The 25,263-nt window shown below is 36.8% G+C and overlaps 3 protein-coding genes across 7 annotated transcripts; 1 reads left to right on the top strand and 2 right to left on the bottom strand.

The window, feature by feature from the left end:
• Positions 1–255: 255 nt before the first annotated feature.
• Positions 256–6,171, bottom strand: LOC115445401 (zinc finger protein 664). 3 transcript variants are annotated; one of them, XM_030171651.2, is made up of 14 exons: positions 6,059–6,165; positions 5,668–5,970; positions 5,167–5,330; positions 4,700–4,779; positions 4,474–4,561; positions 4,158–4,183; positions 3,985–4,076; positions 3,649–3,832; positions 3,152–3,320; positions 2,805–2,969; positions 2,282–2,412; positions 2,012–2,132; positions 1,245–1,372; positions 256–1,067 (listed from the first exon to the last, which is right to left on the bottom strand). In XM_030171651.2, exons 2-14 carry the CDS (start codon positions 5,908–5,910, stop codon positions 793–795), a joined length of 1,866 nt encoding a protein of 621 aa, XP_030027511.1. In that variant the 5' UTR covers positions 5,911–5,970; positions 6,059–6,165; the 3' UTR covers positions 256–792. The 3 variants fall into 3 exon arrangements, with proteins under 3 accessions (XP_030027511.1, XP_037298106.1, XP_037298107.1); XM_037442209.1 differs by having other exon boundaries at positions 5,668–6,171; XM_037442210.1 differs by lacking the exons at positions 5,668–5,970; positions 6,059–6,165 and having other exon boundaries at positions 5,163–5,330.
• A 2,239-nt stretch (positions 6,172–8,410) lies between these two features.
• On the top strand, positions 8,411–10,018 carry LOC115445399 (mitochondrial basic amino acids transporter). 2 transcript variants are annotated; one of them, XM_030171647.1, is made up of 3 exons: positions 8,411–8,582; positions 8,856–8,924; positions 9,006–10,018. In XM_030171647.1, the coding sequence occupies exons 2-3, from the start codon at positions 8,891–8,893 to the stop codon at positions 9,854–9,856; spliced, it is 885 nt and encodes a 294-aa protein (XP_030027507.1). In that variant the 5' UTR covers positions 8,411–8,582; positions 8,856–8,890; the 3' UTR covers positions 9,857–10,018. The 2 variants fall into 2 exon arrangements, with proteins under 2 accessions (XP_030027507.1, XP_030027508.1); XM_030171648.2 differs by having other exon boundaries at positions 8,437–8,611.
• Positions 10,019–10,252: 234 nt separating this feature from the next.
• Positions 10,253–25,083, bottom strand: LOC115445398 (kelch-like protein 10). 2 transcript variants are annotated; one of them, XM_030171645.2, is made up of 13 exons: positions 24,986–25,083; positions 23,819–23,982; positions 23,044–23,295; positions 22,535–22,799; positions 22,166–22,330; positions 21,364–21,450; positions 20,895–21,041; positions 18,049–18,241; positions 17,538–17,683; positions 15,307–15,524; positions 14,408–14,588; positions 12,357–12,516; positions 10,253–10,305 (listed from the first exon to the last, which is right to left on the bottom strand). In XM_030171645.2, exons 1-12 carry the CDS (start codon positions 25,025–25,027, stop codon positions 12,382–12,384), a joined length of 1,995 nt encoding a protein of 664 aa, XP_030027505.1. In that variant the 5' UTR covers positions 25,028–25,083; the 3' UTR covers positions 10,253–10,305; positions 12,357–12,381. The 2 variants fall into 2 exon arrangements, with proteins under 2 accessions (XP_030027505.1, XP_030027506.1); XM_030171646.2 differs by having other exon boundaries at positions 24,745–25,040.
• Between the last annotated feature and the right edge of the window lie 180 nt (positions 25,084–25,263).

The raw sequence follows: 25,263 nt of genomic DNA, 5'->3' as shown, positions 1-25,263 counted from the left end.
CGAGTTGTGTGTACCTACGCATTTTGTTCACCAGCTGTGATTGTGACTGCTATTCATCAAAAGCAACCTTACGTCAAGATGTATAAGGAGCGAACTAAATATGAGTGCGACAGTGCGTGAGCTATAACTAATGTAGTACGCGCGTCTTGTAGGGCAGCCATCCAGTAATTATACGTGCGAACTGTTTCACTAGTGGCGAGCGAATGACTTGCCTGCAAGCAACGGAGGCTTGTGCGCCAATAAAAAAACATGTTATTAGGTAATAAACATTTTTAATAAGTACTTTAATACTTATAATGACAAATGGGATAATATTTCAAATTAACAATGTCAATAAAATATTTTTTATTTTACTAAAATATTTATGGTTTCTTATTCCTTAACAATCGTTGATTAATTACATTTACTATTCAGGAAATATCTATTCAAATGCAAAATCCCATAATAAATACTCAGGACACAAATGCCATTTTACGATCTACCTCAGAAGCGTCACAAAAATATAATTTTATATAAAATGTTCTAATAACAATACCATTTAGACACCAAACATATGCAATAAATTATTGTGAACTATAAATAGCTTGCCTATTTTCTTGTTATTTATAGCAAATGAAATCTACAAAACATTTAATTATTAATAATCCATAATATAAAGAAAAATCTACCAAATAGTGTTTAAATGGCCATATAATCACGAAGCGTGATATATATATATCATCTAGTTAAAATATTAATTGATACTTTGGTCCAATCTACTTTGTATAACATTGCTAAGAGTCAAATACCTATTTAACATGACAGGTGCACCTCTATGGGTGCTTGTTCTGAGTCTAATATCACTATTCTGCACGCCGTGTCCTCGGCTCTCACAGTCTCCGATTTCAACCCTTCAATAGTCGATGTGTTCTCTGAGATTACAATTTTATTGGAGACTAATATTTCGGGATTGCACACCACCACTCGCTTGGATTTCTTCTGTGGTTGGTGGGTTTTCAGGTGTTTTACCAGATGCGATTTCGTTGGAAACATTTGAGCGCACATAGCACATTCGAATGGTTTTTCACCTGTAATTTAATTTCAAATGTTTAAATACGAAGGTTAGCCCTACTTAAAATATAACAAAATATAACTGTTAAGAAAAAATAGGCCAGCCAATGGTTGCAGGATTTAGCCCGCCAGTTCGACAACTAGATTATGCATATTATATCAGTTTACAAATATTATGTAGTATGTCAGTTTACCAGTATGTACGTGCGCGTGTTCGCGCAGACGCGAGGCGTTGACGAAGGTCTTGGGGCAGGCGCTGCAGCGGTGCGGCCGCTCGCCCGTGTGGAGCCGCATGTGCGTTTGTAGTGGGACACGCGCGAACCTGGGAATCACAACACATGCTACTTTACTTCCGATTCGTTACAGCCAACCATCAATAGAGTGGTTGACTACCTTTTAAAATATAATTATCAAAAATGTGTCATCTAAAAAAAATATTTCTCTTCAGTCATTGTAACAAATATAATATTGTAAATAACACACGGCACTACAGCTAGAACCGTCCATGCTTAACTTTTGAATATTATTATTTAAAAAAAGTATTATTACTTTTAGACAATTAATCTACTGTGAATTAGTTTAAGGTTATAGCTTAAGGTCCATTTTTCATACATTTTGTTTCACCTTTAATCTGGGTAACTAAACAAGTATTGACAAGTAAAGAATTTAAATTCACGTCTAGTTAGTGATTAGTTCTCGCAGTTGAAAGAAAAACGTAAAAATAATTAATATGCATGGATATTTCGGCCGTTAAAATTTAATATGACGAAATTTTAAAGGCCGAAATATCCATGCATATTAATTATTTTTACGTTTTTCTTTCAACTGCGAGAACTAATCACTAACTAGACGTGAATTTGTTTAGTTACCCAGATTAAAGGTGAAACAAAATGTATGAAAATGGACCTTAAGCTATAACCTTAAATTCAGTTTCAATGCATAATATAATTAGTTGACATACCTTTTCCCACAAATTTTGCACTCATATGGTCGTTCGCCAGTGTGACTGCGCAAATGCGCCTTCAACGTGGAGCTCGACGAAAACTTACGCCAACACATCGAACACGAGTACGGCTTCTCGCCTGAAATTACATTATGCATACTAATATTATAAAATCGAGGGTAACTATTCAAGTGTGTCACGCTTTCATAGCTAAATCACTTAACCGAAGTTAGATTATACTCTGGTGAAGCCGCGATCAAAAGCTAGCCAAATATACAAGCTACAGACCGGTGTGAGTGCGCATGTGCAGTGTGAGGTTTGAGTTTTGTATAAAAGCCTTCCCGCAAGTGCAGCAAACGTATGGCTTCTCGCCCGTGTGTGTGCGGTGGTGGGTGTTGCGCGTCGACTCGTGCCGGAACCTGCAACAATGATTAGTTTTACAAAGGGATTTGCGGGGGTGAGTGGTCTGGGCAGATACCACCGCTGAGTATATCTGGCTCTCACTTACGCAGTCCCAAAGTTAGCACTGCCGGCTGCCTCCAAGCAGTGTTTAAACCATTCTCATTTAAAGTACAATGCATCTATGTTAAATAATAATGAATTAACATTCCACAATTATCATGTATCAGGACAAGTGCTGTTCAGTTACATGTGGAGTTTCGTAACGTAGTACATTTGTTGGGCCACTGTAGTAAACATGCTAACGAAAACTTATTTTGGTATTTGGGACAAAAATTTGAAATCTAGCTCATGCTAAAAGAATGTATCTCTACACTTTTGCATACTATGGGAATATTAGGTGTGTGGTGACCTTTTATCGCAGTAGTGGCAGGCATGCGGCTTGCGGTCGTCGTGTACGCGCTGATGGCTGGCGAGCAGACGCGGCGTGGGGAATGACTTGCCGCATGCGCAGGCGCACGGCCGCGCGCCCGCGTGACGCGCCACGTGAGCCGACAGCTGCGCGCTCCAGCGGTACCTACGCATCACATGGTATATAGTAAGATAGCTATATACGATTCTTATATAAAAAAAACTAAGCGATGCTGTACGCTCAGGTGTGAATGTAAGCATTGAACATGCGCAAACAAGATGATCAACGCATTGCCCGAAACATGTTTACAGGTTGTAAGTGTGGCAGAAATAAATGAACCTCCATACCTCTTATCGCAGAGATGGCACTTGTGTTTCTTTTCGACGAGTTCGCCGGTGTGCACGCGCGTGTGTCGCCGCAGTGCGTACAGTTCGATGAACAACTTGCCGCACGTCTCACACGCGTACCGCTTTGACTCCATGTGCCGTTGGATATGGCGACGTAGCATGGATTTAGCTAATAAAGAAAAAATAAATATCATTAGATTTTTTTTTACATCCAGAACAATGAAGATACTCCTATCCAAAATATATGTCGAGCAATGTTGCCTCTGGCCAGTCTTATTGGAAGTGGCCTACCCAGAACACTTTTTGTTGGGTGTGCATGTAAATGACTTTATTCTCAACTTTTTTTATTGATCATCTCATATGTTAACTATATTCTGGATGCCATGATTGTGAATAGATTCTAATCAACGATTTGAATGAAACTCAAGGATATCCATTTTCTGAGACAAGTAACAAAATAGCAATGTATCACCTTTCACCACTAAAAATGAACTTACAATGAAACTCCTTCTCGCATTTATTGCATTTCCACATGGATCCCTTTGGATGTAACGCTGAATGCAGCTTAAGATCGTGTTCAGAATTAAATGATTCCTTGCACTGGTTACAAGCGTATGGTTGTTCAGATTGTTGGTGCGAGTTCTTTATGTGCGCCCTTAGAGTTTTCAACTTCATATAATTCTGATGATAAAATGATTAATTACATATTTGCCATTATTAATATTCCTCTTTTTATAGTAAATACAATTGTGTTATATTTATAATTTTTTATTAATATATTATTCATGTCAATTAATTCTAATAATTTCATAACATAAGAACATTAAACATACCTTACCACAAAATGAACATGCATAAGAACTTGGCCTTCTCTTATTACTTGCAGTGTTTACAAAATAAGCTTCATTCAACAAGCTTTCTGGATCTAAAACAAAATAACATATTATAAGTTAACATATATCATTTAAGAAATACAATGTTATAACTTATATCATGTCATACATACCTGTAGCGGGAATGGTTACCGGGTCCCTAAAAATAAAATTACAAACAACAAAATAAATTATAATTTTAAAATAGATGTTCATGAGATTTTTTATTTCATGACAGACTACATAATTTGTATATTATTCTATTGAAATATCTTGTTGTATTTTTTTTAGTGAAACATTATTTTAATCATTATCTATTTAGGTATATCATAGTTAAATGTTTTTAAGGCAGATCATTTTCTTTATTTCATGAAACAATTGTAATAATGGGTGATTAAAAAGTATGCAATGAAAAAATGACACCATAATTGTATAAATGAAATATCTTACTTTACTTCTGCATTTGTGTTCCCTGAAATATTTTGTTGTGCCCCATTTTCACTAGACACCTCACCAAAGTCTTCTAAATACTGAACATCTAAAAAAAATTGCAATATTAATCTTATCATATTTTTTTGTTTCTTAAAAGATTCAATAAAAACATTTTAAAAGATATTAAATTATAATTAATGTTATAGATTTCAATTTTATATCAAATCATAATTATTATTTATACCTTGGACATCTTCATCCTCTTTCATATATTGCTGCTCTGCTTCCTTTCCTTTATTTGATTCTTGTGAATTCTGTATATTACTGTAATCATGTCACTTGTTACATATTATAAACTCATTATCACAGAATAGTATGTTTGAATCTTAAAAACAAAATCAACAATTTTTACTCAGGATAAACTGAACCTAGACAGCTCCCTTAGAATGCCCCAAAAACACGAATCGTAATTCAACGTCTTTTTATTTTGATATTTGTGATTGATCAAGGAATCAATGGCTTAGTCGTGTTATTTTCTCAACCAATCCCAATAAAATGGCACAGACACTATTTGCTACATTCTAAGAACAATGTTGCGTTGTTTTTTTGTGTTATAATGTAACTTAATCTTAGTCTTTTCATTATGTTAAAATTATTCAAAACTCATACCAAGTAATATTACTGTAGTGAAACATAAAATTTAATACCTACTCATTATTATCAAGTATTTCATCTTTGGCTGTGAATTCACCTTTTAAAATAGACTTTAAAGTATAATCAGATCTTTCGCATAGACCCTTGAACTCATAGCAATTAACAACTAGAGCTTGACATGAGGTGCAAATGTTCGAAGGCAGACCATCACCTACATAAGCCTGAAAAAATTTTACATATTATATAAGTATATTATGGTTATCTAGATGTTTTTTTTTCAAAACTTTACTCCACACTTTTAACTGTGACTGGCTCGGTGGTGCAGTAGTATTATAGTAAAACTGCGGTGCTTAGGTCTTGAGCTCAATCCCTGGGTTTGGCAAAGTAAAGTTGACTTTTTCATTGACACCAAAAAGGGAAGTGAGACTCATTTCAAATTTAACGCAAAGTTTATCTCAATTATAGATATGAAAGTAGTGATCTTGGGCTACAACTTCGTGTATTTACTAAAATAATAAACGCAGTACTAACTGCGTTGGTTTTTAATACTTCACTTACCGGTATGGACGTGAAATTAGTAAACATATCAGATAATAAACTATTGTCTTTATTGCACATTGGAAACATCACGTCATTATCAAGAGACAAACAGATCCGACATAAGTTCTGCAGATCACAACCCTCAGCACTAAGATATTGGAATAAGTTTAAAGGGATTTTTATTTCGAAATATTCTTGATTTGCAATATTGCTTTCTTCAGGTTTTTCAGGCTTTTCTGCGTTTTTATCGTTATTATCCATAATGTCATTCAAATAAAATGCATTTAGGAGGATTGATTAATGTTATCTCCTGTTTGTTTTCTGAAATGTTTAGCTGCAGCTAAGTAAATCGCAATTCCCAAATAAATAGTAATTATGAGTCGATAAGACGTAGGAGTTTTCGTTGTACCTATTTAAAGTTAATTTATTATTCCTATATTGTATTATATTTTTGGTGAAGTCAAAAGTGCAAGTTGCAACAACAATTTTTCCAAATGCCACCAGTCTAATGTTGAGTAGGGCATACAAGAGGCGGTACATTTGTCCCGTACATGACGTCAAAATGTAAGTGGTTCAAAATTATATATTGTACTACATCAAACTTTATGTCGCGGCAGTTGTGTTACTCATTTTTCGTTTCTGGTTAACTATAGCACGAGGGCAGAGAGGTAGAGAACCGCATGCTATAAATTACAATAGGACGTTATTTTACAATGAACATTATTGTACTGCGGTTCAAGTCGCGAGCGAGAGGGAAATATTTTGATTCTCAGATTTTGATTTTTGAGTATTAACATTACAAAATAGTAAGGCGCGCATTGAAGCGCCGAGGCTCAGTACGCCTCGCCTCATTTGAAGTAGGACATTGTACCGGCTCAATGCTAAAATTAAGCCGCTATTACAAATCTTTTTTTCATATCATGTCCTACCAACTCTATCATATTGACATTGGCGTAGCACAGCAACTCAGTGCTTGTAACCATATAATAGAAAAAAAAACTCTACCATTTTTATGGGTCATTTTGGCGGCAGTTTGAAATATCTGTAGTATTTGTATTCTCTTTCCATTGAAATGTTACATTTTTTAGGCCTTACCTTACGTTTTTAGGGGACGCAATTTTATTTTTTTGAAGTGTAGGGGGGGCCAGTGTAAAGCTAAAACCAAGTTTGTGGGGTCGCCGCCCTTGTCCCACGGCCGCCATCTTGAAAATAGGGGTTGAAATGGTTTTTACGATGTACTATTTATCTGAGAAAAAAAATTATAAACATTTTTTGTTGCAAATTAAATTCTCTACAACTTTGGTCCAGTAACTTTTTGTCGTAGAACTATAAATAAAAAAGTTATAAACGAAAATGTTAAGAAATTCAATGTTAAGCAATGTCCATTGCAACATCATCAAAACGTGTGTTTATAAGGTTCATAATAATTTTTTTTATACTCTCATTATGTACAACACAAACCCGCGGTTGTCGGCTTGTACGCGATTACTTGGATCCTGAATCGCTTTGGCACAGATGAAGCAATTGTTCACAAAATCAAAGTCTGGCTCTGGAGCTTCTGAAACTGACAACAAACTACTGGATTATTTAATAGGCACCTACTTATTATTATCAGGCACAATGAGATTCTTGTGGTATTTAATAATTTATTTATTTATAATATATTACCCTTACATTATAAATTCATACAGCACTTCATGTTAAAATCATTAACCGTTCAGTGGATTCTGGGTTTATTTCTAACAAAGTTACAAACTTATTTAGGTACCTACCTATTTAACACTCGCTTCTGAGTTCGCGAATAGAAGGCGTGAATTATGTATAAATGAATGTTTATATCTATTCAAAAGAAAGTAATAGGAATGGAAGTGTTCGGCGAATTTTACCACGGTGTTCCCTACCAGTCACATGGTAAGTAAGTACGGCAAATATGGGACATCGTGGATGTTCGTTTCGTGTAATTGTGTGTTCCCGCACAAAATGGATAATAGAGTGCCTTCTGAAACCATTCCGATTTCTACAATTGGAGGCGCGGGCAAAGGCGACTTATGCAGACAATCGTAACACGTAGTTGAGCGCTATTCGCCGGGGTCTCAAAGATCGGAAACATCCACAATACACTAAAAAGCAATCGTAGGGTTTTGGTGTGTATCTAGAATGAATATCGTGTAAGTATTGAAAGACGTCGCCAATGTTTAACAACTTACGTCGATGAGACCAATGTATTCGTAGGAATCCCGGCTGCTGAGGATGGGTGCTGAGTGAGAGAGGTGATTTCCTAGTTCTCTCGAATACAAGGAAGAGTTAAATAAGTGTAGAAAAGTAAGAATCTAGAAATTAAGTAGTTTAGAAAAATTAACCAGACTGGCGGCAGGCTATTTCGTTGTAGTTTTGTGGCATTTTTATGGTATAGTAATTGGTAGAATCTACATCATTTTAACATATTATGGGAGCACGGGGGTGTAATTTGTTTTGCAATAGCATCGGGTTTGATTTATAAAGTAAGTATATTTATACTTCTTAAAAAATCTATTAATGCAAATAACAGCTACCTACATTGAAATGGTCTGTGGCTCTTTTGAATATTTCTGCTAACGCACACTTGTTATTGCTTGTTATAAATCCACAAATTTGAATGAAATTGTTAAGATGTATGCAGCAGCCGTAATTGTATATTGTGATTATAGTCGCATTTTGCCCTCGTAGATAAGCGCGACCCGAAGAGTGATAATAATGAATATATGTGAGGATCTCTCGAGCTGGCGGGCCGAGCCTGGCGGCGGCGCATATTCGTCTCGTGCGTACGAGAGGCTGGCCGTCGCCGGATGGATAGCCGACGTCGTCCACCTCTCCACCAATATGTTCATTGGCATCACTTCCAGTGGAGACAACGTGAATTCCCATTACGACTACCTGATTTGAACACCGGATAGGTGAGGATTCGTTTTGTCAATCATTCTTGGTAAATATGAAATTGACCATTCGCTTTGCGCAGACCATATACCTATATAATCAATTATCGATAATTTCAATGATTGCTCCACTGGATTTTGTTCACGCATAGGCTATACGAATTCCGTGTACAATTCTCTTCATTATTTTTAAAAGGTAGGGCTGCATATTTTTTACTTTAGAATACAACTTGGAGCTTAAATGACCATAACTTCTAAAAGGAATTAATTACTATAATATTTTATTTGTTGCAGGCACCTCCTGTTGAAAGTTTAAATAATCCGCAAATATGGCACTGGATTTCATAGCTGGATGTATCGGAGGTATTAAACTTATACATATGTATAGAAAGCTCCTAAATTGATCATAGGGTTAAATATCTATTATGAATTTTACGCTTTCAGGTTGCGCGGGAATAATCGCTGGACATCCATTGGACACTTTAAAAGTGCACATTCAGTCCGGGAGAGGAAGTCCGCTGGAATGTACGAAGGCGCTATTGAAAGGAGGAACATTAGCAAATATGTATCGAGGAGTTGGTGCCCCTCTAGGTGGCATCGCAGCAGTCAATGCAATAGTGTTTGGAGCGTATGGTAATACAAGACGTGCTCTACCGAACCCGGACTCGTTGAAGACTCACGCGATAGCTGGCGCGGTCGCGGGAGCGCTCCAGAGCTTGGCATGCGCGCCTGTTGAACTAGTCAAAACTCGTCAACAACTTGCAAAGCCCAGCGAAGGAATGCCTACGGGTGCTTGGGCTGGAGCGCGACACATACTCAGAACAGGAGGATACAAGGCCCTGTTTCGTGGATTCGGTATCACAGTGGCTCGCGATAGCCCCGCTTTCGCCATCTACTTCGCGTCATATGAAGCTCTAACTCGAGGAGACCGGTCCGTGACGCGAGTGTTCGCGGCGGGCGGGGTGGCGGGCGCGTTGTCGTGGGTGCTGCTGTACCCGATAGACGTGGTGAAGTCGCGGCTGCAGGGCGACGTGGCGGGACAGTACGCGAACGCGTGGGACTGCTTGGTAAAGTCTGTGCGGGCGGAGGGGTGGCGGTGCATGGGGCGCGGCGTGGGCGCGGTGACGCTGCGCGCGTTCCTGAGCAATGGCGCGTGCTTTACGGCGGTGTCGTGGGCGGAGCGCGGGTGGCAGCACCTCACGTCCGACTCGGCCGTCAAGACGCTGGCGCAGGCGGCCGCGCTGGGCGAGGCGGTGCGCCACCACGACAGCCCCGACTTGCACTATGACTTGTGAACTGTGAACACTGCTGTGATCGCGTCAAATGTTTCGCGAAGTTTTATAACGGTACCTATTTATTTGTAATAAATGTTTAAAGAATTTTACCATTGTTATTTTACAAACTGTTGATGTTTATGCAACTGATGAAATATAAATAAAACGATTATTGTTATATAAGCTTCGTATACTTGTCTGAAAATTTCATACAATTTTCGAAAATATTCCAATAATATAGAAATTATTCACATTATGAAAATATCACAACATAATAAATCCACCCAAAGTGATATAATAAATGTAAATAATATTTTAAAAATAAACGACTGTCAGGTACATAATAAATTTAAGCTATGTAATTAACTTCACTATAACATGCAGGTGCTAAAAGCTTTCTTTTATTTCATTTCATTCTTACTGATTAGGAGATAGCAAGGTGTTTTGAAAATTTTAAACTTGAGTGTGACCTGAAAAGAAAGATTATATTTTTAGGTAACTTTGAAAGGGTTTCCATAAATAGATAACTGTTTACAAAAAAGTAAACATTTTATTTCTTTATCTAGTAAGGGGCCTCCACATAAGTTGTCTAACCTATGCAACCTCACGACCTTTCAACTTTACTAGTCGCTCCACAAACCACTGATCACAATATTATGACGCCTAATAGCGTAAAATATTTCTTAATAGTTATCAATCTATTTGCTTAAAAATTATAGCATTTAAATATGTACCTAGTGCGAATTGCGACAACTGAAAAAATAAAAAGATTAAGCACCGTGATCTGCTCATTCCGGCCAGCCATCCTTAGATTTGTTTTAATAATACATTGTGACCATATATAAGTAGTCGATAAGAATCCTGCCAAGTGTATATTTTTATTATGCAACTGATTACACACAGTTACCAGAGGTCCGTGTCTTTCAATGACTTATACCTACTGCCTAAGATTCATTTAATAGCACAGTTCAGCCCGAACCTTACACAACTGCACATAGCCAAACATAAAGGTTCTATTTTGATAGTCCTGTTATACGGAGTGGACAATTAATTATTGAGAGACTAAGCGGGGCGACAGCATTGTATAAATAAACAGGGAAAATGTGCAGCTGACGTATATCAAAGCTTAAATGTGTGTATTATCTGTTAAACATGTTAACAACTTGCGTAGAACATAACTAAATAGTAAGTCTACTAAAATCGCATCGCTTAATTCCGTAAATGAGACATAATTGTCCAATACAGAGAAAATATGTCGCTATCTACCACGTGGCGGAGTAATGCACGGTGCCCGGTCGCGAACTTTTGTGGCGTCACTTAATTTTATATGAGTAGTTACGGATAAAGGTCTAGGCGTTTGTAGTGGGACATATGAGAAGGCATTCAGAGTATGAATCGGTTTTATTTTTCCTAATATCTCACGATTCTCCCGCAGTTAGAGCACTGCACGGATGTGTGATAGTATATGCCTAAGATTGCATCAAAATTTTCCTTCTCAATTATATAAGTAACAGCTTGGTTATCAGCTCTGAGCCAGTCTTCGTGCAGTTGCGTGTAAACATTGCAAGGTCAATATCAACATTGAAAAAAAAAGCAGTTTGGTATCAACGACATACCTTTGACATTTTTTCCTTGGGCAATGTTATTAAAAATCAAACAAATCTTATTATTGTTTACTTAATTAACAGCAGATTCAATTTAATAATAATATTGTTCTGCACTCATTGTGCGTTATTATAGCGAAGGCAAAACAGTGACGGCCTTAACTGCCACGAAGTCCAGGGCGAAAGCGAAAAGAAAAACCGACGCTTGGCTCCGTGCGGAGATTTGAACAGCTTCATAGGTAATATGCAAAAAAGTCCTCCAAGGGGCCACACGAGGTCTAGATAGGGTAAGTCGACCGTGGGCCATGGGCTTGCAAGGGTAAGTGCGAAGCCCCGGACGCTAATACTGTCACTGGTCATTAGGCATTTGGAGTGAAATAAAAATTAGGGATATATAATAAATTTCATATATTTAATTTCTAATTTAGACAGTAGTCAATATCTTTATTATTATATGAAATTAAATAAAAGTTCAAAATAATGAACACGACCCCAGGATCAAGCACGCACTGCCAATGAAAAGGAATTTAGCAAGGACGACCGGAATGGTGAGGACTCCGAAAATCTGACACAACATACTTAAAAGGCAAAAGCGAGTTTATGAAACTCACGTATTTGTTTGTGAGAACATTAAGAGACAAGCATTATCAGTCTGCTAACAAATATGGGCTTACGATATGAATCTACCACTGACGTGGAAGGGAAGGGTGCAAGAGTCGGGTTATATGTCGAGTTTGTCGAGGGAGCATAGATACTACTAAATAGTAATTTTTAAAACCGCCGAAATTATTAAATATTCAACAACATTTTAAGGACATGGCTTGCTTACTGTCAGTATTTGCGACAAAGACCCCCTGAAAAATAATTCTAGCTAGACTCTGTGTACTATACTACTCAAAACACACAAATGAATTTACCTTAAAACGGATACAAAAGAGACAGTCAATCTTGCTCCATCGGTTGTGGCGGCAGCGGCGGCGGCGGGGGCGGCGGCACCGGCACTTCGTTGTTGTTCGCCTGGTTGTCCATGAGCCCGAGCTGCTCTAACATATCGTCGTTATCTTCCATAAGATGGACCTAGGTCATGAGTTATCTAATGTAGAGCATCGCGCAATGTGACTACGATATATTTCTTATTATTACATTATGCTCGCGGATTCTCTCGCTTGAAATGCTTTTCTCGTTATCATATTTCCGAATTTGTTCATGCGATCCAGTGCCATCTATTTTAAAGAATTAGATTTTTTTAATTATTTTTTTTTGCAACTGGAGTGAATTACCGGTATAAAAAGTAGCCTATATATTAAATAATCTAGGACATGGTCTATTCGTGACCCAATTTCATCTGATTCGGTTCAACGGTTTTTGATTTACTTTTAACACATATGAAACATTTCACGAACATTCACATTTATAATAATAGCAAGATGTAAAATGTAGAAGGCGATAACTATCCAGGCAGCTAAATGTTATTATGAAAATTCTAAGTTGTAAACGTATATAGATCCTTTTTTAAAATTGCGCTCGGTAATGAAAAAGTGGACTAAAGACTGCTGTACTGACTGATAAAATTTTGTTTACGGATCATTCGATATATTGGGGCGAATACACATATTCCTCATAGGTATATAAATCAATCCTAAAGGTGACGAAATGCACCTTATAAAATACCTATCCTATTGATTAAAAAGATCAAATCAGATCATTCTATAACAAATTAATAATTTTGTTTATAAATATAAAAAAAATGTTATAAGACCATACGTAATTGTTTTGTAAGTAATAAGAAAATAAATTATAAATACAGGTTCAGTTTTGACAGCATAGAAATATTATTTAAAGCTATAAGTATGTTTCAATCGGTTTCAATAAATACAATTTTTAAACAACTACGATCTTCGCAAGATTACAAATTACGGTTCAAGACGAAGCTATAGCAAGTTATCTATTAGTTTAATTATATATACAACGCTATGCTATCAGTCGGTCATCGCGAACTTCTGCCTAGTTTATAATAAACTTCTGATATCAATTTACTTATTTTAGAACTGAATATGATATGTATTACACTATAAATATAATATTTATGATTATTCATGAACGTAAAACGTGAACACTAACTCCAAAATCAAAAATGTATTGGAAAAATGAGCTGGACGTGATAAGTAATAAACTTAAATGCCAGCTAAAGTACCATATTCCAAACTAATAAATTCCTTTACATATTCACAAAGTTATTCAAAAATAAAATATAATAACACTTATATGATTTAAAAAAAATGATACCTACCTGTTCCTTTCTTATACCTGCTTATTTACCTATCCTTACTAGAACCTGGATTCTGGATACGTGGTTTGAATTTCTACTTTGCGTTAACGCATTTGTTTGTGTCCAGTTGATATGAATTTAAACAGCGGCCACGCCTAATACGCATAACTACTATTTTTTTACATATTGTGATATGTGATAAGAGATATTTTTTTCAACATTCTGCTGGTTGATGACATTTAATATGGCAATATGGCGCTTATAATATTATACTAACTGCCGAATTCTTGCCTAAAGCTTTCGATTTGCAAATAAAGTTATTGCTGGCTACAGTGTCCCTCAAACCTTCGTGTTAGTACCTACTCAAAACTACTTACTACTACTACCTACCTACAAAACTTCGTGTTAGTACCTACTCAAACGGACCGTCGCATTCTCGAGGCCTACCATCAGTAAAGTAAGAAGTAATATATACTTAGTAGAAAAGTTTCTCTAACTAATGTAAAAAAACTCGGAGAAACCTTTTAAGCGAATACATCACGCGAAGAAAACAACGTGAGGAAACCTACATAACTAAGAATTCTTAATAAGAATTTTGAAAGTAGCCAGCTTGGTGGATGGCCTTAACCTCTCAGTAGCAGAAGAGGCCGATGCCCAGAAGTGGGACAGTATATATAATGGCTGGTATTATTATAATACATCGGGCAATGCGGTGCGGTGTTGTCCATGGCGCGCGGTCTCTGAGAGCAGGATTTTCTGCCGCTTCTCCTCCATGAGCCGCTCCCGGTGTTTGTGGATGTAGTCGTACACGTTGGGCAAGCCCATGATCACGCACGCTGACAGCGCCGAACGGTAGATGTTCATGTCGGTTGCTTCATACCTGTAGGTACGTAAAAAATATTTTTTATCGTCTCTTGTTCTCTGTAAAGTATTGACTTGATATAATTACGAAATATTATGGTAAATCAATTTGGTGGTCGTGAATCTCGTCTATCAATAAATTTCTTGGTATTTTTTGAAAGTCTTAAGGCTATAGTTTTTATTAAACTTTATTTGTTGTTTCAATTTTGCACCTATTTAGAATGCTTGGTGATATCACCAGTGCCGGATTTATACCTTTTATGAGTGTAGGCCACTTTATTTCCGCCGCTCCATGTAAGTAGGTTTATGTATGTACGTATGTAGGTTTCTAAAATACTTAATAATTTTCAATTTGTTTGTATTATGGAAGGCACTTAAGTTAAATAAACGTATGATTAATTAAATCGAGTGGGCATTCTCTGAAATCTGCCGCTCCTAAGAAGCTGCTGCCCATAGGCTGCGGCCTATATGGTCTATTTACAAATCCAGGACTGCATATCACACATGTATTATCAAATCAAGAGCTAAATGTTTACAGCCTTTGATCATGACGGCCATGGACATTAATAAAATATTAACTGCAATATTCCGTATATTCCGTTAAACAAAGACAAATTAATGGTCGTTCATAAAATTTTCTTCAACGAACACGTTTTTATAACAAAACATGCTTAGCGCTAAAAAACTATAGTATTTCATAACTTTTCTATTTGTAGTCATTTTTACCATTTTCTTACCACTCGTTAGTTCTCTCATCATAGCATTCGACGTGGTAGATAGTAGTGACCCCATTGAAGCCGCCGATGGCGAATATCATATCGTCGATGACTTCTATGGCGAAGTTGCTGCGCGGGTTGTACATGTCGGGCACCGGCGCCCAGGTGTTGGTCGCTGGGTCGTACACCTCGCCGCTGCACATCCTCGATATGCCGTTGAAACCCCCTATTACATAGATCTAGAATTTGAACAAAACTGCATGTATTGATAGTTTAAATTTAAAGATTTATTAAGTGTAAGGAGTTTTAACACATGCCAAGAAACACTTCACTCAAAATGAATTGGGCAGTTCTGGATTATGTTGTAAGAGTCTGGGCGGCATCTATATTTAATTTTATATAATCTAAATACTATAGGCCGATTTCAATGAAAGACATCAGTCTTAATCTTCGATCAGGTCTGGGGAATAAATCAATCAAACAAGTAGACAATTAGGACCCAGTTATGTCAAAATGTACCCACAAATTATCCTAAAATAAGTAATTCGTATTTAACACCCAGTTAATCTTTACTGTTCCGCAAAACACGCAGATCTATTTATATCTGCAGTAACAAATAACAATCTACAATTAATGTTGTTTAAAAGTAGTTGGTACATTTTGGAATAACTCGGTCCATTTCTAAACTTGTTAAAATCCTTTATTGTGATCAGCCCAAGTTCATTATCGAACGAAAGAGAGCGATTGAGATCATTTATTATTAAGCAAAATTAATTCATGATTGCTCGCAATGCTTATTTGAATGGATACGTATATGCAGAATATAAAAAATCTTACAGACAATACATGTTTTTATTATAAGTCTTATCTCAAACAGTTCACGTTCGTTAATAAAGATAAAATTATCGTTATATAATTAAGTTACTAATCATCCAATTATAAATAATTTAATAAATCGTAGCGAATGTAGAAAATATTTCAATTAATTTCATGTATTAATTAAATAGGTACCTAGTTAGTTGTAATTTTATAATATATTTGTGCCAATAAGAGGTTTCTTCCGTAAACTGGGAAAGATAATCCGATGTAAATATTTACACTGTACTGTACATTACATTGCCCTCTACGCGGCAATGCACAGATCCATATCATAATAAAATGAACATTTCAGCTGATCTAGAAGGCAGTAATTTCCGATAAGTAACTACAATATTCGCATTTTATAGTCGGTACTTATCTAATTAAATATTCCTGAAATATACTTATCTATAAATATTATGAAACAAAGTCCCGTTTTCTGTCTGTATGTTATCGATTTTCTCAAAATGTACTGAACGGATTTTTATAAAATTGAGTACGGAGATAGTTCAAGACACTGGGAAGGTTATAGGCTACATTCCATCCCGGGAAAAAATTTGCGGGATTTTTATGCCGGATTCTGTATAGATTTCGGGATATAATATTATACAAAGCTGAAGAATTTGTTTGTTTGTTCGTTGAGTCTCTATCACCATACGAGTTTATCGCGATCAGTCAGGCAGATAGATATGGCTGGTATCTTTGTATAATTTATTAGAATTTTTTAAGAGAAACAATTCTGACACACTTGATTGTTGCATAATTTTAACCATTTAGGCATCGCACGCAACAGAAGCTCTCAAAAATAATAAATTTTCCTAATTTTTGCAACATTTTTCAATATTGCTCCGCTCCTATCGGTCATACTATGATGATAATAGCCTATAGCCTTCTACGAACAAAGGGCTATCCAACTTTAAAGTTTTTTTTCACTTCGAACCCGTAGTTCCTGAGATTAGCGCGTTCAAACAAACTCTTCACCTTTATATATTAGTATAGATTTAGTGTGGTCATTCCACCCTAACAAATCTTTAGTGCGGTCAGTACCTATTGCCGGAGATTCAACATTCGAGGGTTATTTACTTAATTTACATCGATAAAAATCTCACGGTCAACAAATATCAACTAAAATGAAATAGTCACTTGGGTGAAATGACAAAGTTACCATTTTCAAATATGAAAATTATGAAACATGCCGAAGTAACGTGACCAGATTTTAAATACTTCCTCACACTAAATAACTACCCCTAATACCTTTTGCCAAACTAAAATTCATAAACGCATTTATACCCTACAGCTCTACCTTTTCAGCTCTGAGGATAACCGTCATTATACTCCCATGGCTCTCCAATACTGCTAGTAAGAGTTATACAAGTGCATACATCATTATTTACCTTGTTGTGATAGGCAATGCACGAGACGCCGGAGCGGCGCGAACGCATAGGCGCCAGGTTAGTCCACTGATTCGTGTCAGGATCGTACACCTCCACACTGTTCATACACTCTTGCCCGTTGAAACCGCCCGTTATGTAGATCTTATCTACGTCACAAATTGTTCTAACAACTGGTAGTTATGGTATCTATTACAAATTAGTTACTTTTTATTTTTAAAAGCTACAGTATGCAGTTACAAATAAGTATTATTTAACTTACTAAAGTAGTCCATCCCATCCTAATTCTAATTGTATTGTTATTCAATGATTGGTTGATCGGTGACAACCGTTAGCACAACTTATCCAGAAACTCACATATATACGTGTATCCATGTGTATTTATCGATACATGTGGATAGCAAGAATTCAATACTACATAAGTTTGGACACATTGTAATAATGAAGTAGTACTCAATATCTTCAATGTTATAATACTGGTAACTAATAATATTTAAAATACTTCACAACTCACTGTCGAGTGCGGCGGCGCTGGCATCAGACCGTTGCGCGTTCATGGGCGCCACCAGGGACCACTGGTTGGTGCGGTGGTTGAACTTCTCCGCCGTGTTCTGGCGGTGGTGGCCGTCGTAGCCGCCCATCGCGTATATCGTCTCGCCTAACACTGCCACTGACACGTAACACCGCCGCGCGTTCATTGGAGCCACCTATTTGTATTGCAATAAATACTAAGCTTATTCGACATTCCATTATGGATATTCTTCAAGTTGGCCAATATATGCTAAGATGTTTTTTTTGTAAAACTTCATTGAAAATGTGATTGAATATGTATGCCAATTATGTGCTAATGTGTGGACACGTCTTCCATTGCATCGTTCCGCCAATACTCTTTCAACTATATACGGGAGATATCAAACTCGCACTTACGTGTGGATTACCACTCACACTTAAATAAGAAGCTATTTACTAACAAATTCAAATCCCTCTTCTATATCATGTTAGTCACAGATAGGTACCTATTTGCATTTTGCATATATGTGTATTTGCAAACGCGTACAGGAGCTATTATATGTCTAATGCTTGAAATATTGAGATAATTCGCAATGTGTTTACTAGGCAGTGAGATAACATCTCTAAACCAATAGGGGCTCACTGTCGTATGAAGATGGACCGTAATTATACTATAACCTCGATATTTTTTACCTAAGTCACGGTAAGTCATTTTAAATTATGGGATAATTTTATACCAATCTGAAAACCGTTATTCGACACAATAAACAGGATGGTAACTTTATAATATTAATATCAGCCCTGTATTTATACTTGCCCATTGCTATGCACGAGCCTCCTCTACTACTGAGAGGGATTAGGCCTTAGTCCACCACGCTGGCTTAGTGCGGATTGGTAGACATCACACACCTTCGAAATTCCTATAGAGAACTTCTCAGATGTGCAGGTTTCCTCACGATGTTTTCCTTCACTGTTAAAGCGAACGATAAATTCCAAAGAATACACACATGATTTTTTTTAGAAAAGTCAGAGGTGTGTGCCCTTGGGATTTAAACCTGCGGACATTTGTCTTGGCAGTCCGTTCCACACCCAACTAGGCTATCGTCGCTTAACTGTATACTATAATCTATCTATACTTATAATAAATCTGTAGAGAGGTCAATTCTGTACATGAAATATATTTCCAAAATAACTATCAGGGGGTGATTAGGGATCGATACTGATGCCAAAAATACAATGAGTAAAATTTTTGTCTGTCTGTCTGTATAACCGTTATAGAAACAAAAACTACTCGACGGATTTTAACGAAACTTGGTACAATTATTTGTCATACTCCTGTGCTGGTTATAGTATACTTTTCATCACGCTACAATTAATAGGAGCAGAGCAGTGAAGGGAAATGTTGGGAAAACGGGAGAAGTTACTCCATTTTTTAAGCTTCCGTCGCGTGTCCAACCTTTATGGTTAAAGCTACACAGAAATCATGTATGACGGAAATGTTCTCCTTAAAATTATGTAAAAATATCCCACGACAGCATATGTCTATCTTTTATGGTTGACTCACAATAACACGTGTAACTCCCGATAGCTTAGCAGTTCGAAGCTTTCTCATTATATTTGTCTACTCTTACGTTTATAACACTCTCAGTCATCCCTAATTAAAAAGTTAACATTATTAAATATTCCATAAAAAAGAATCATAGAAATCGGTATAGAAACATCAAAGTTATACATGAAATACGCTAATAATAAGCCATCACGCGTGAATACTGAATCATGCTATAAGGATTATTTTTGTATATATATATATAAGGTCGCGAACGCACAGGCAAGCGGCTTGCTTGGCACCTAGAGGCTAGCGAATCACCTAGCGAGTAGCTTCGTAAAACGAACATTCTCGAACGTTCGCGACCGGCTCCATTTTTGAAGTCCGAAATCCACGCGGGCGAAGCTGCGAGCGGAAGCTAGTATATAATATGTTTCTTAAAATTTGTTAAATATAAATATTGTAGATGAAAGCAGGCAGCGTGCGTCCCGTAATAACTTCTGCCAAATTATGTTACATCATAAGCTCTATGCCTAAACAAGGAATCTCCCTAAACTAGGCATTCATCATTAGAAAGCATGAATGGTTATTACTCATCTAGTCATTGTAACAAAATAGTAATCGAATCATACAGCATTTATCTAGATATAACTGAAGCTATTTAAAACTACGCGCAATAGGCTACGCGCGGCCAATTATTTCTAACTCGGACTGGCTTTTGCCTGCTTTTTCGTCAAAGTTTAGATATACTATGTATGATATAATTGGAGCGAGCGTCGCGTATAATAAGCACAACTTTGTATAATAAGCACAACTGTTATTTTTATTCGTTTATGTTGTACTTTATCCTATGCATTAATTTTATCTGATGATTAAAAAATTTGCCCCAATACTAACATATTATTAGCTTCACAAATGGCATTTTTAATATAAATATTTAGTAGGAGTGATTCATTCATTTTATCTTTAAATCTAATTAATAACGTAGAAGCAAAAAGAATAAAAACAGTCATGCACATAGTTAATGTTCTTGTAAGCGTGTATACGACGTATTTACAGCAATACTACATCAAAATTATATAATTTTTAAGCAAAGCCCAAAGGTCAATTCTAATCTTAGTTTGCGAATCTGGAACCGGTAGGTGTATAAGTATGTAGCGGCCGATTTCAAAAACTCTAACTGCGTATTAATTGTAAAAATAAACTAATGACAAAAAATCATTCTTAAGCATGGCACACAAACTCTATTCTGATTGGTTCATTTTGTGATTGATATATATAAAGATATCAATTTAGAATCGTACCTCACGCCACGTCTTCGTGACGGCGTCAAAACAGCGGCACGAGTTGAAGTAATCCATGCCGTCGAAGCCGCCGATCACGTAGATGCAGTAACCCAGCACCGCGGTGCCATGGTACGCGCGAGGACCGGCAGAGTCCACTTCTTCTACCTAATGTACGCACTTCTTTTTATGCCATTCAACAGTTTATTAAATAGGTAAAATATGCGAATGTTTCATATAAATGGCTCAGACTACCCTCTACGCAAATATTATTCATATTTCAATAAGTGTTGTAACCATAGTCGTATAATTACGACATTACTAGGAAGGACTGTATTTTGCAACTATGATAAGATCATACATATTCGCAGAAGTAATAGATGACGGTATTTTACAACGTTGCTTTTACTTTTGTATTTTAGATTTATTTAGTCCTTGAATCTAGTATAAAATTATCAACTACGACTACGGTTCTAAAAAGTTCGACCACCTTTATCCAACGATCAGCTCTAGTATCGTAGGTTTCGATGAAGGCGGTCGGGGATCCGCCGCTCCAGCCACCGATCGCGAATAAAACCTAAAACAAACGTAAACGTAAGCCTACCTTCGTGGCATAGCTGTATTGCTAAGCGGTTCCTCGCTGAGACTCCGGATTCGATCCCTAGATCGGTCAAGTGATATTAGTATTTTTGTTTTCGGTTAATAAGAATAATTTCGTCCCCTGTTACATAGGACCCAACAGAGCAGGTTAAAAGGGGGTGTGTTACAATTGTACTTAGTACCTACTCTGAAAAAGCGAGCGGCAGTACTACGTAGATATAATCTATGTAAAATTAATTAGTTAATTTTTGCGACGAATCAATAATTTTTATGAATTGCGGCACTATTTTAGATAAGTATTATCTTCTCTGGTGCGGCACATGGATTATCGCAGTTCAAAGTTTAGTTATATCATGGTTTCAGGCGTGGCGGCGTGATTACTTGCGAATATCTAAAGAGGCTTTCTTACGCAAAATAAACATTCTATTTCCCGGGAGAGATAAAAACGGAATAATTGCTGTTTGTCAAATCTTTTATTTACAAAATGTCATTTACTAGATGTTGCTCGCAGAGTCAGCCGCGTGAAAGACATTTCCCGGAATAAAGTACGATTGTATTTTTCCCGGATATAAAGTGAAATTTAATCCATGATACGGTCCAACCATAATCTATAGACTAGGAAGCTAACATCTAAAAAACGTTCAAACATCTTCGCAAATATTTGCATTTATAATATTATCAAAATATTGCACCTCGTGCGGCACTCTCGGTCGTGCAATTTCGGGTGTGGCAACTTCACCGTCTCTCTGAGCGATCATTTCCAAATCGTACAGAAACTTCAGTGTCTCTATAATTATGGGCCTCGATCCTTCGTTTCCAGTTACATACGGATGGTCTTTTACATTTTCTAAAAAAAACTGCAATAAAACAAAATATATAATATATCTGAATACGTTCACCGTTAACCTTTTTTACGTGGAACGATAAAACCCACAGACGATGAGATATCAAATACAGTTACACCTTATCTGTTAATTTTTATTTAGACTACATTTATTATTTTTTTATGATTTTGCTACATTCAATAAAAATGAGACTTATTATTTTTTTAGGATCCTAACTTGTGTGTCCAACAATCCGAGACGTATACTGCCCATGAGTTTAACAGTGTGCTGCCAGCGTGAGTCGGGTTCGTAATTCACCCAGCGCAGCACAGCTTCCCATACTACTTCTTCGCTCTTTACATTTAGTTCATCCTCTAGAATGATGGAGTTCAATTCTTCTAACGGCAGATGAAGGAATTCCTCGCTCTGTGTCGCCACCGTAACAAAATAACGAAGCAAGTATCGACGGGCATCTGCTTCCAGTTTATAACAAAACACACGTCTGGAACAGAACAGGCTGGCATAAATGTTTTGTTTGGCAAGACATAATTACTTTTCGATAATCAATCTTCTATCTGGACGCAACTCTACCTATCATCAGATATAGTGGACTCACTTTGCCGTTTTTGGTATTAAAGGGTCCGTTCATAATGGTAACTATGAAATATTACCTCTGTCAGTGAGCTTAGATTAACTCAAAACCTTAGTGGAAAAAAACGTACAGACAGTAACTTTGTCTTGTTTACCTTGCGAACATCATGATACCGAGACAGTTCTTAGGGTTAAGAGCAGCCCTTAGATGGTCACAGCAGAGCTGCAGCACGCCCAGAAAAGCGAGGTAGTCAGCGGTCATGAGCAGCTCGTGGACGTTCCCGTCAGAAACGTCTATGCGCCGCAGATACGCGTACTCAATCAGCAGTAGCAGGATCTCGGAGCGCACGCCCGATATCAGCACGTCACTCTGCTCCCGGCAGTGCAGTGTTGTTGTAAACAGTGCCCTGCCACACCAACTTGTGTAATATTCTTTCAATGTGTACTAATTTCCGTCGCGTCTTTGTTAACGTAAAAGTACGTATCAGTATTAAAAATTAGCCTATGGAACTTAGGGATGACGTGCTTCTCTTTCCAAGAAAGAAAAATCTGCAGAGTAGTTGCAGTAATAAGCGTGCTTAATGAAATAAAACCTTGAGCACAATGCAGATATTATAGCTCAATATAAATTCTCATCGATAATACTATGAGTATGTCCATTAGTAGACAGTAAGCACTTTTGAATCCCGCTTCTGACTATCACTTTTTATTCGTATATCCATCGACATAGAAAATGAAGTCGTTCTATCGTCCTTCCTAAATTGTGAAATGGTGATGGGCCGATGACTTGAAAGCGGCGGTGAGAACTGGAGGGATACCTACGAGCTGAATGAATCCAGAATAATTGTCGTGCAATTGTGGAGGCCTACGTCTGACAGTACCTAACGATAGGTTGTTCGGTTGATAATATTGATGTTAAAATATTCGTACAGAAAGTATGGGCTGCAGGCGGAGAGGATAGCGCGGTGCACGGGAAAGGCGGCGCCGTCGTCCGCGCGCACGATCGCATCGCACAGCAGCCGACACTCGCGCAGCCGGTGCAGCGCCTGCATCGCCGCCACCGACATGCACCGGCCTGTCTCGCGACCCGCCCTCTGTCACAATTCGCAAACCGCCTTACTGTACCACATTACTGCCCATTTCCAAAAAAAAACTAACCGCCAATTACACGTTACTGATGAGAATAAACCTATTAAAATAATTAATTTGCCGCATATCAAACGAACTGTATTCTAGTTGGTCAATTTCCGCCACAGATCGGACGGAAACAGCTAAGATTGTTCACAGGAGCCGGGTAAGAGCTGACGCTATTAATTCCTATGTCCTCGTAAATTTATGATGGATATTATCCACCATCTCTATAATGTCAGGGTATATAATAGACTAACCGAGACGACTGGTATAGCTTGCTTTTGTGCTTACTTACTATCTTTAAATTATTAAATGCAGAAGCTTTTTCAATGATTTTTAATTTTATATCTTTACCTGCTTTATGTACAGTAATATTTAATTCAAGTCGTAGGTAGACAATATAAAGTTTTAAGTATGTAGTATGATAAATTTAAATTAGCATTAACTTACTTATTTTAAGAAATTAATTCTTCCATGGAACTTTAATAGTAGCCGTAATACCTTTTCTATGTTGCGTGACGTTGACTTACCGTGGTTTCCAATGAATGCTTGACTTATAAACACAAATAAACATCATGTTGTTTGTAAATAAAATTTCAAGTAATTCAAACTGAGTCGATTGAGCGATTTTAATGGCAGTTGTTTAAAATTCGACGTTACAGCCTACATCATAGTTAGTATAGTAGTTTCGTGCACCTACGTGTTTCAGTGGCACCGTTACTTACAGTGTTATTCGGGTCGTTTTCCATCTCAGTGCAACTTTAGCGTAAAGCCATCATTATAAAATTGTCACGCATTAAAAAAATATTAACAACCAAACGGACGCCACGCGACACAATCGAGATTTAGCTCAATAAATTTTTAAAAATAACCGTAAAAAATAACTCAAAACAGCAAAATCAAGTCATTTGATAAAACATTTTAGGTTAGCAAAAAAATGATATAAGAATGACAAACATGTCACACCTTTTTTTTCCAAGTGACATTACTGGATAAAAGAATTTTCATTTTCACCGGTTGCCTTGCTGAAATCAAAAACTTTTGTAAAATTACTTTTTTTATCAACATACTGTCAGAATTTGTATATCAAGTAGGTTAAAGAGTTGCTTATGCTAGCTCTATGCAGTCATTATACTATTCAGAAAGGTTTTAAGTAAGAATTAATCAAAATATTTTGAGTAAATATTTAATATTTTAATGACCCGCTTTTACCCAGGTATTCATTAAACTAAAAAAATAGCAAC

The sequence above is a fragment of the Manduca sexta genome, chromosome 24 (assembly GCF_014839805.1).
Source record: "Manduca sexta isolate Smith_Timp_Sample1 chromosome 24, JHU_Msex_v1.0, whole genome shotgun sequence".
In the NCBI taxonomy this organism is placed as follows: domain Eukaryota; kingdom Metazoa; phylum Arthropoda; class Insecta; order Lepidoptera; family Sphingidae; genus Manduca; species Manduca sexta.
Note: the sequence above shows the minus strand (reverse complement) of the source record. Positions and strands in the feature narration are given on the sequence as shown.

What these genes read in the sequence shown, in the direction of transcription:
- LOC115445401 (XM_037442209.1), bottom strand. Translation starts at nt 5,910, where the DNA reads ATGGATAATAACGATAAAAACGCAGAAAAGCCTGAAAAACCTGAAGAA. An exon ending in CATGTTCATTTTGTGGTAAG is followed by an intron (nt 3,833 to 3,984) that starts GTATGTTTAATG and finishes TTTTATCATCAG; the next exon opens with AATTATATGAAGTTGAAAAC. An exon ending in GCACATGCGCACTCACACCG is followed by an intron (nt 2,133 to 2,281) that starts GTCTGTAGCTTG and finishes ATGTAATTTCAG; the next exon opens with GCGAGAAGCCGTACTCGTGT.
- LOC115445399 (XM_030171647.1), top strand. Translation starts at nt 8,891, where the DNA reads ATGGCACTGGATTTCATAGCTGGATGTATCGGAG. An exon ending in CATAGCTGGATGTATCGGAG is followed by an intron (nt 8,925 to 9,005) that starts GTATTAAACTTA and finishes TTACGCTTTCAG; the next exon opens with GTTGCGCGGGAATAATCGCT.
- LOC115445398 (XM_030171645.2), bottom strand. Translation starts at nt 25,027, where the DNA reads ATGAAAATTCTTTTATCCAGTAATGTCACTTGGAAAAAAAAG. An exon ending in ATGTCACTTGGAAAAAAAAG is followed by an intron (nt 23,983 to 24,985) that starts GTGTGACATGTT and finishes GAATTGTGACAG; the next exon opens with AGGGCGGGTCGCGAGACAGG. An exon ending in TCGGATTGTTGGACACACAA is followed by an intron (nt 22,331 to 22,534) that starts GTTAGGATCCTA and finishes GTTTTATTGCAG; the next exon opens with TTTTTTTTAGAAAATGTAAA.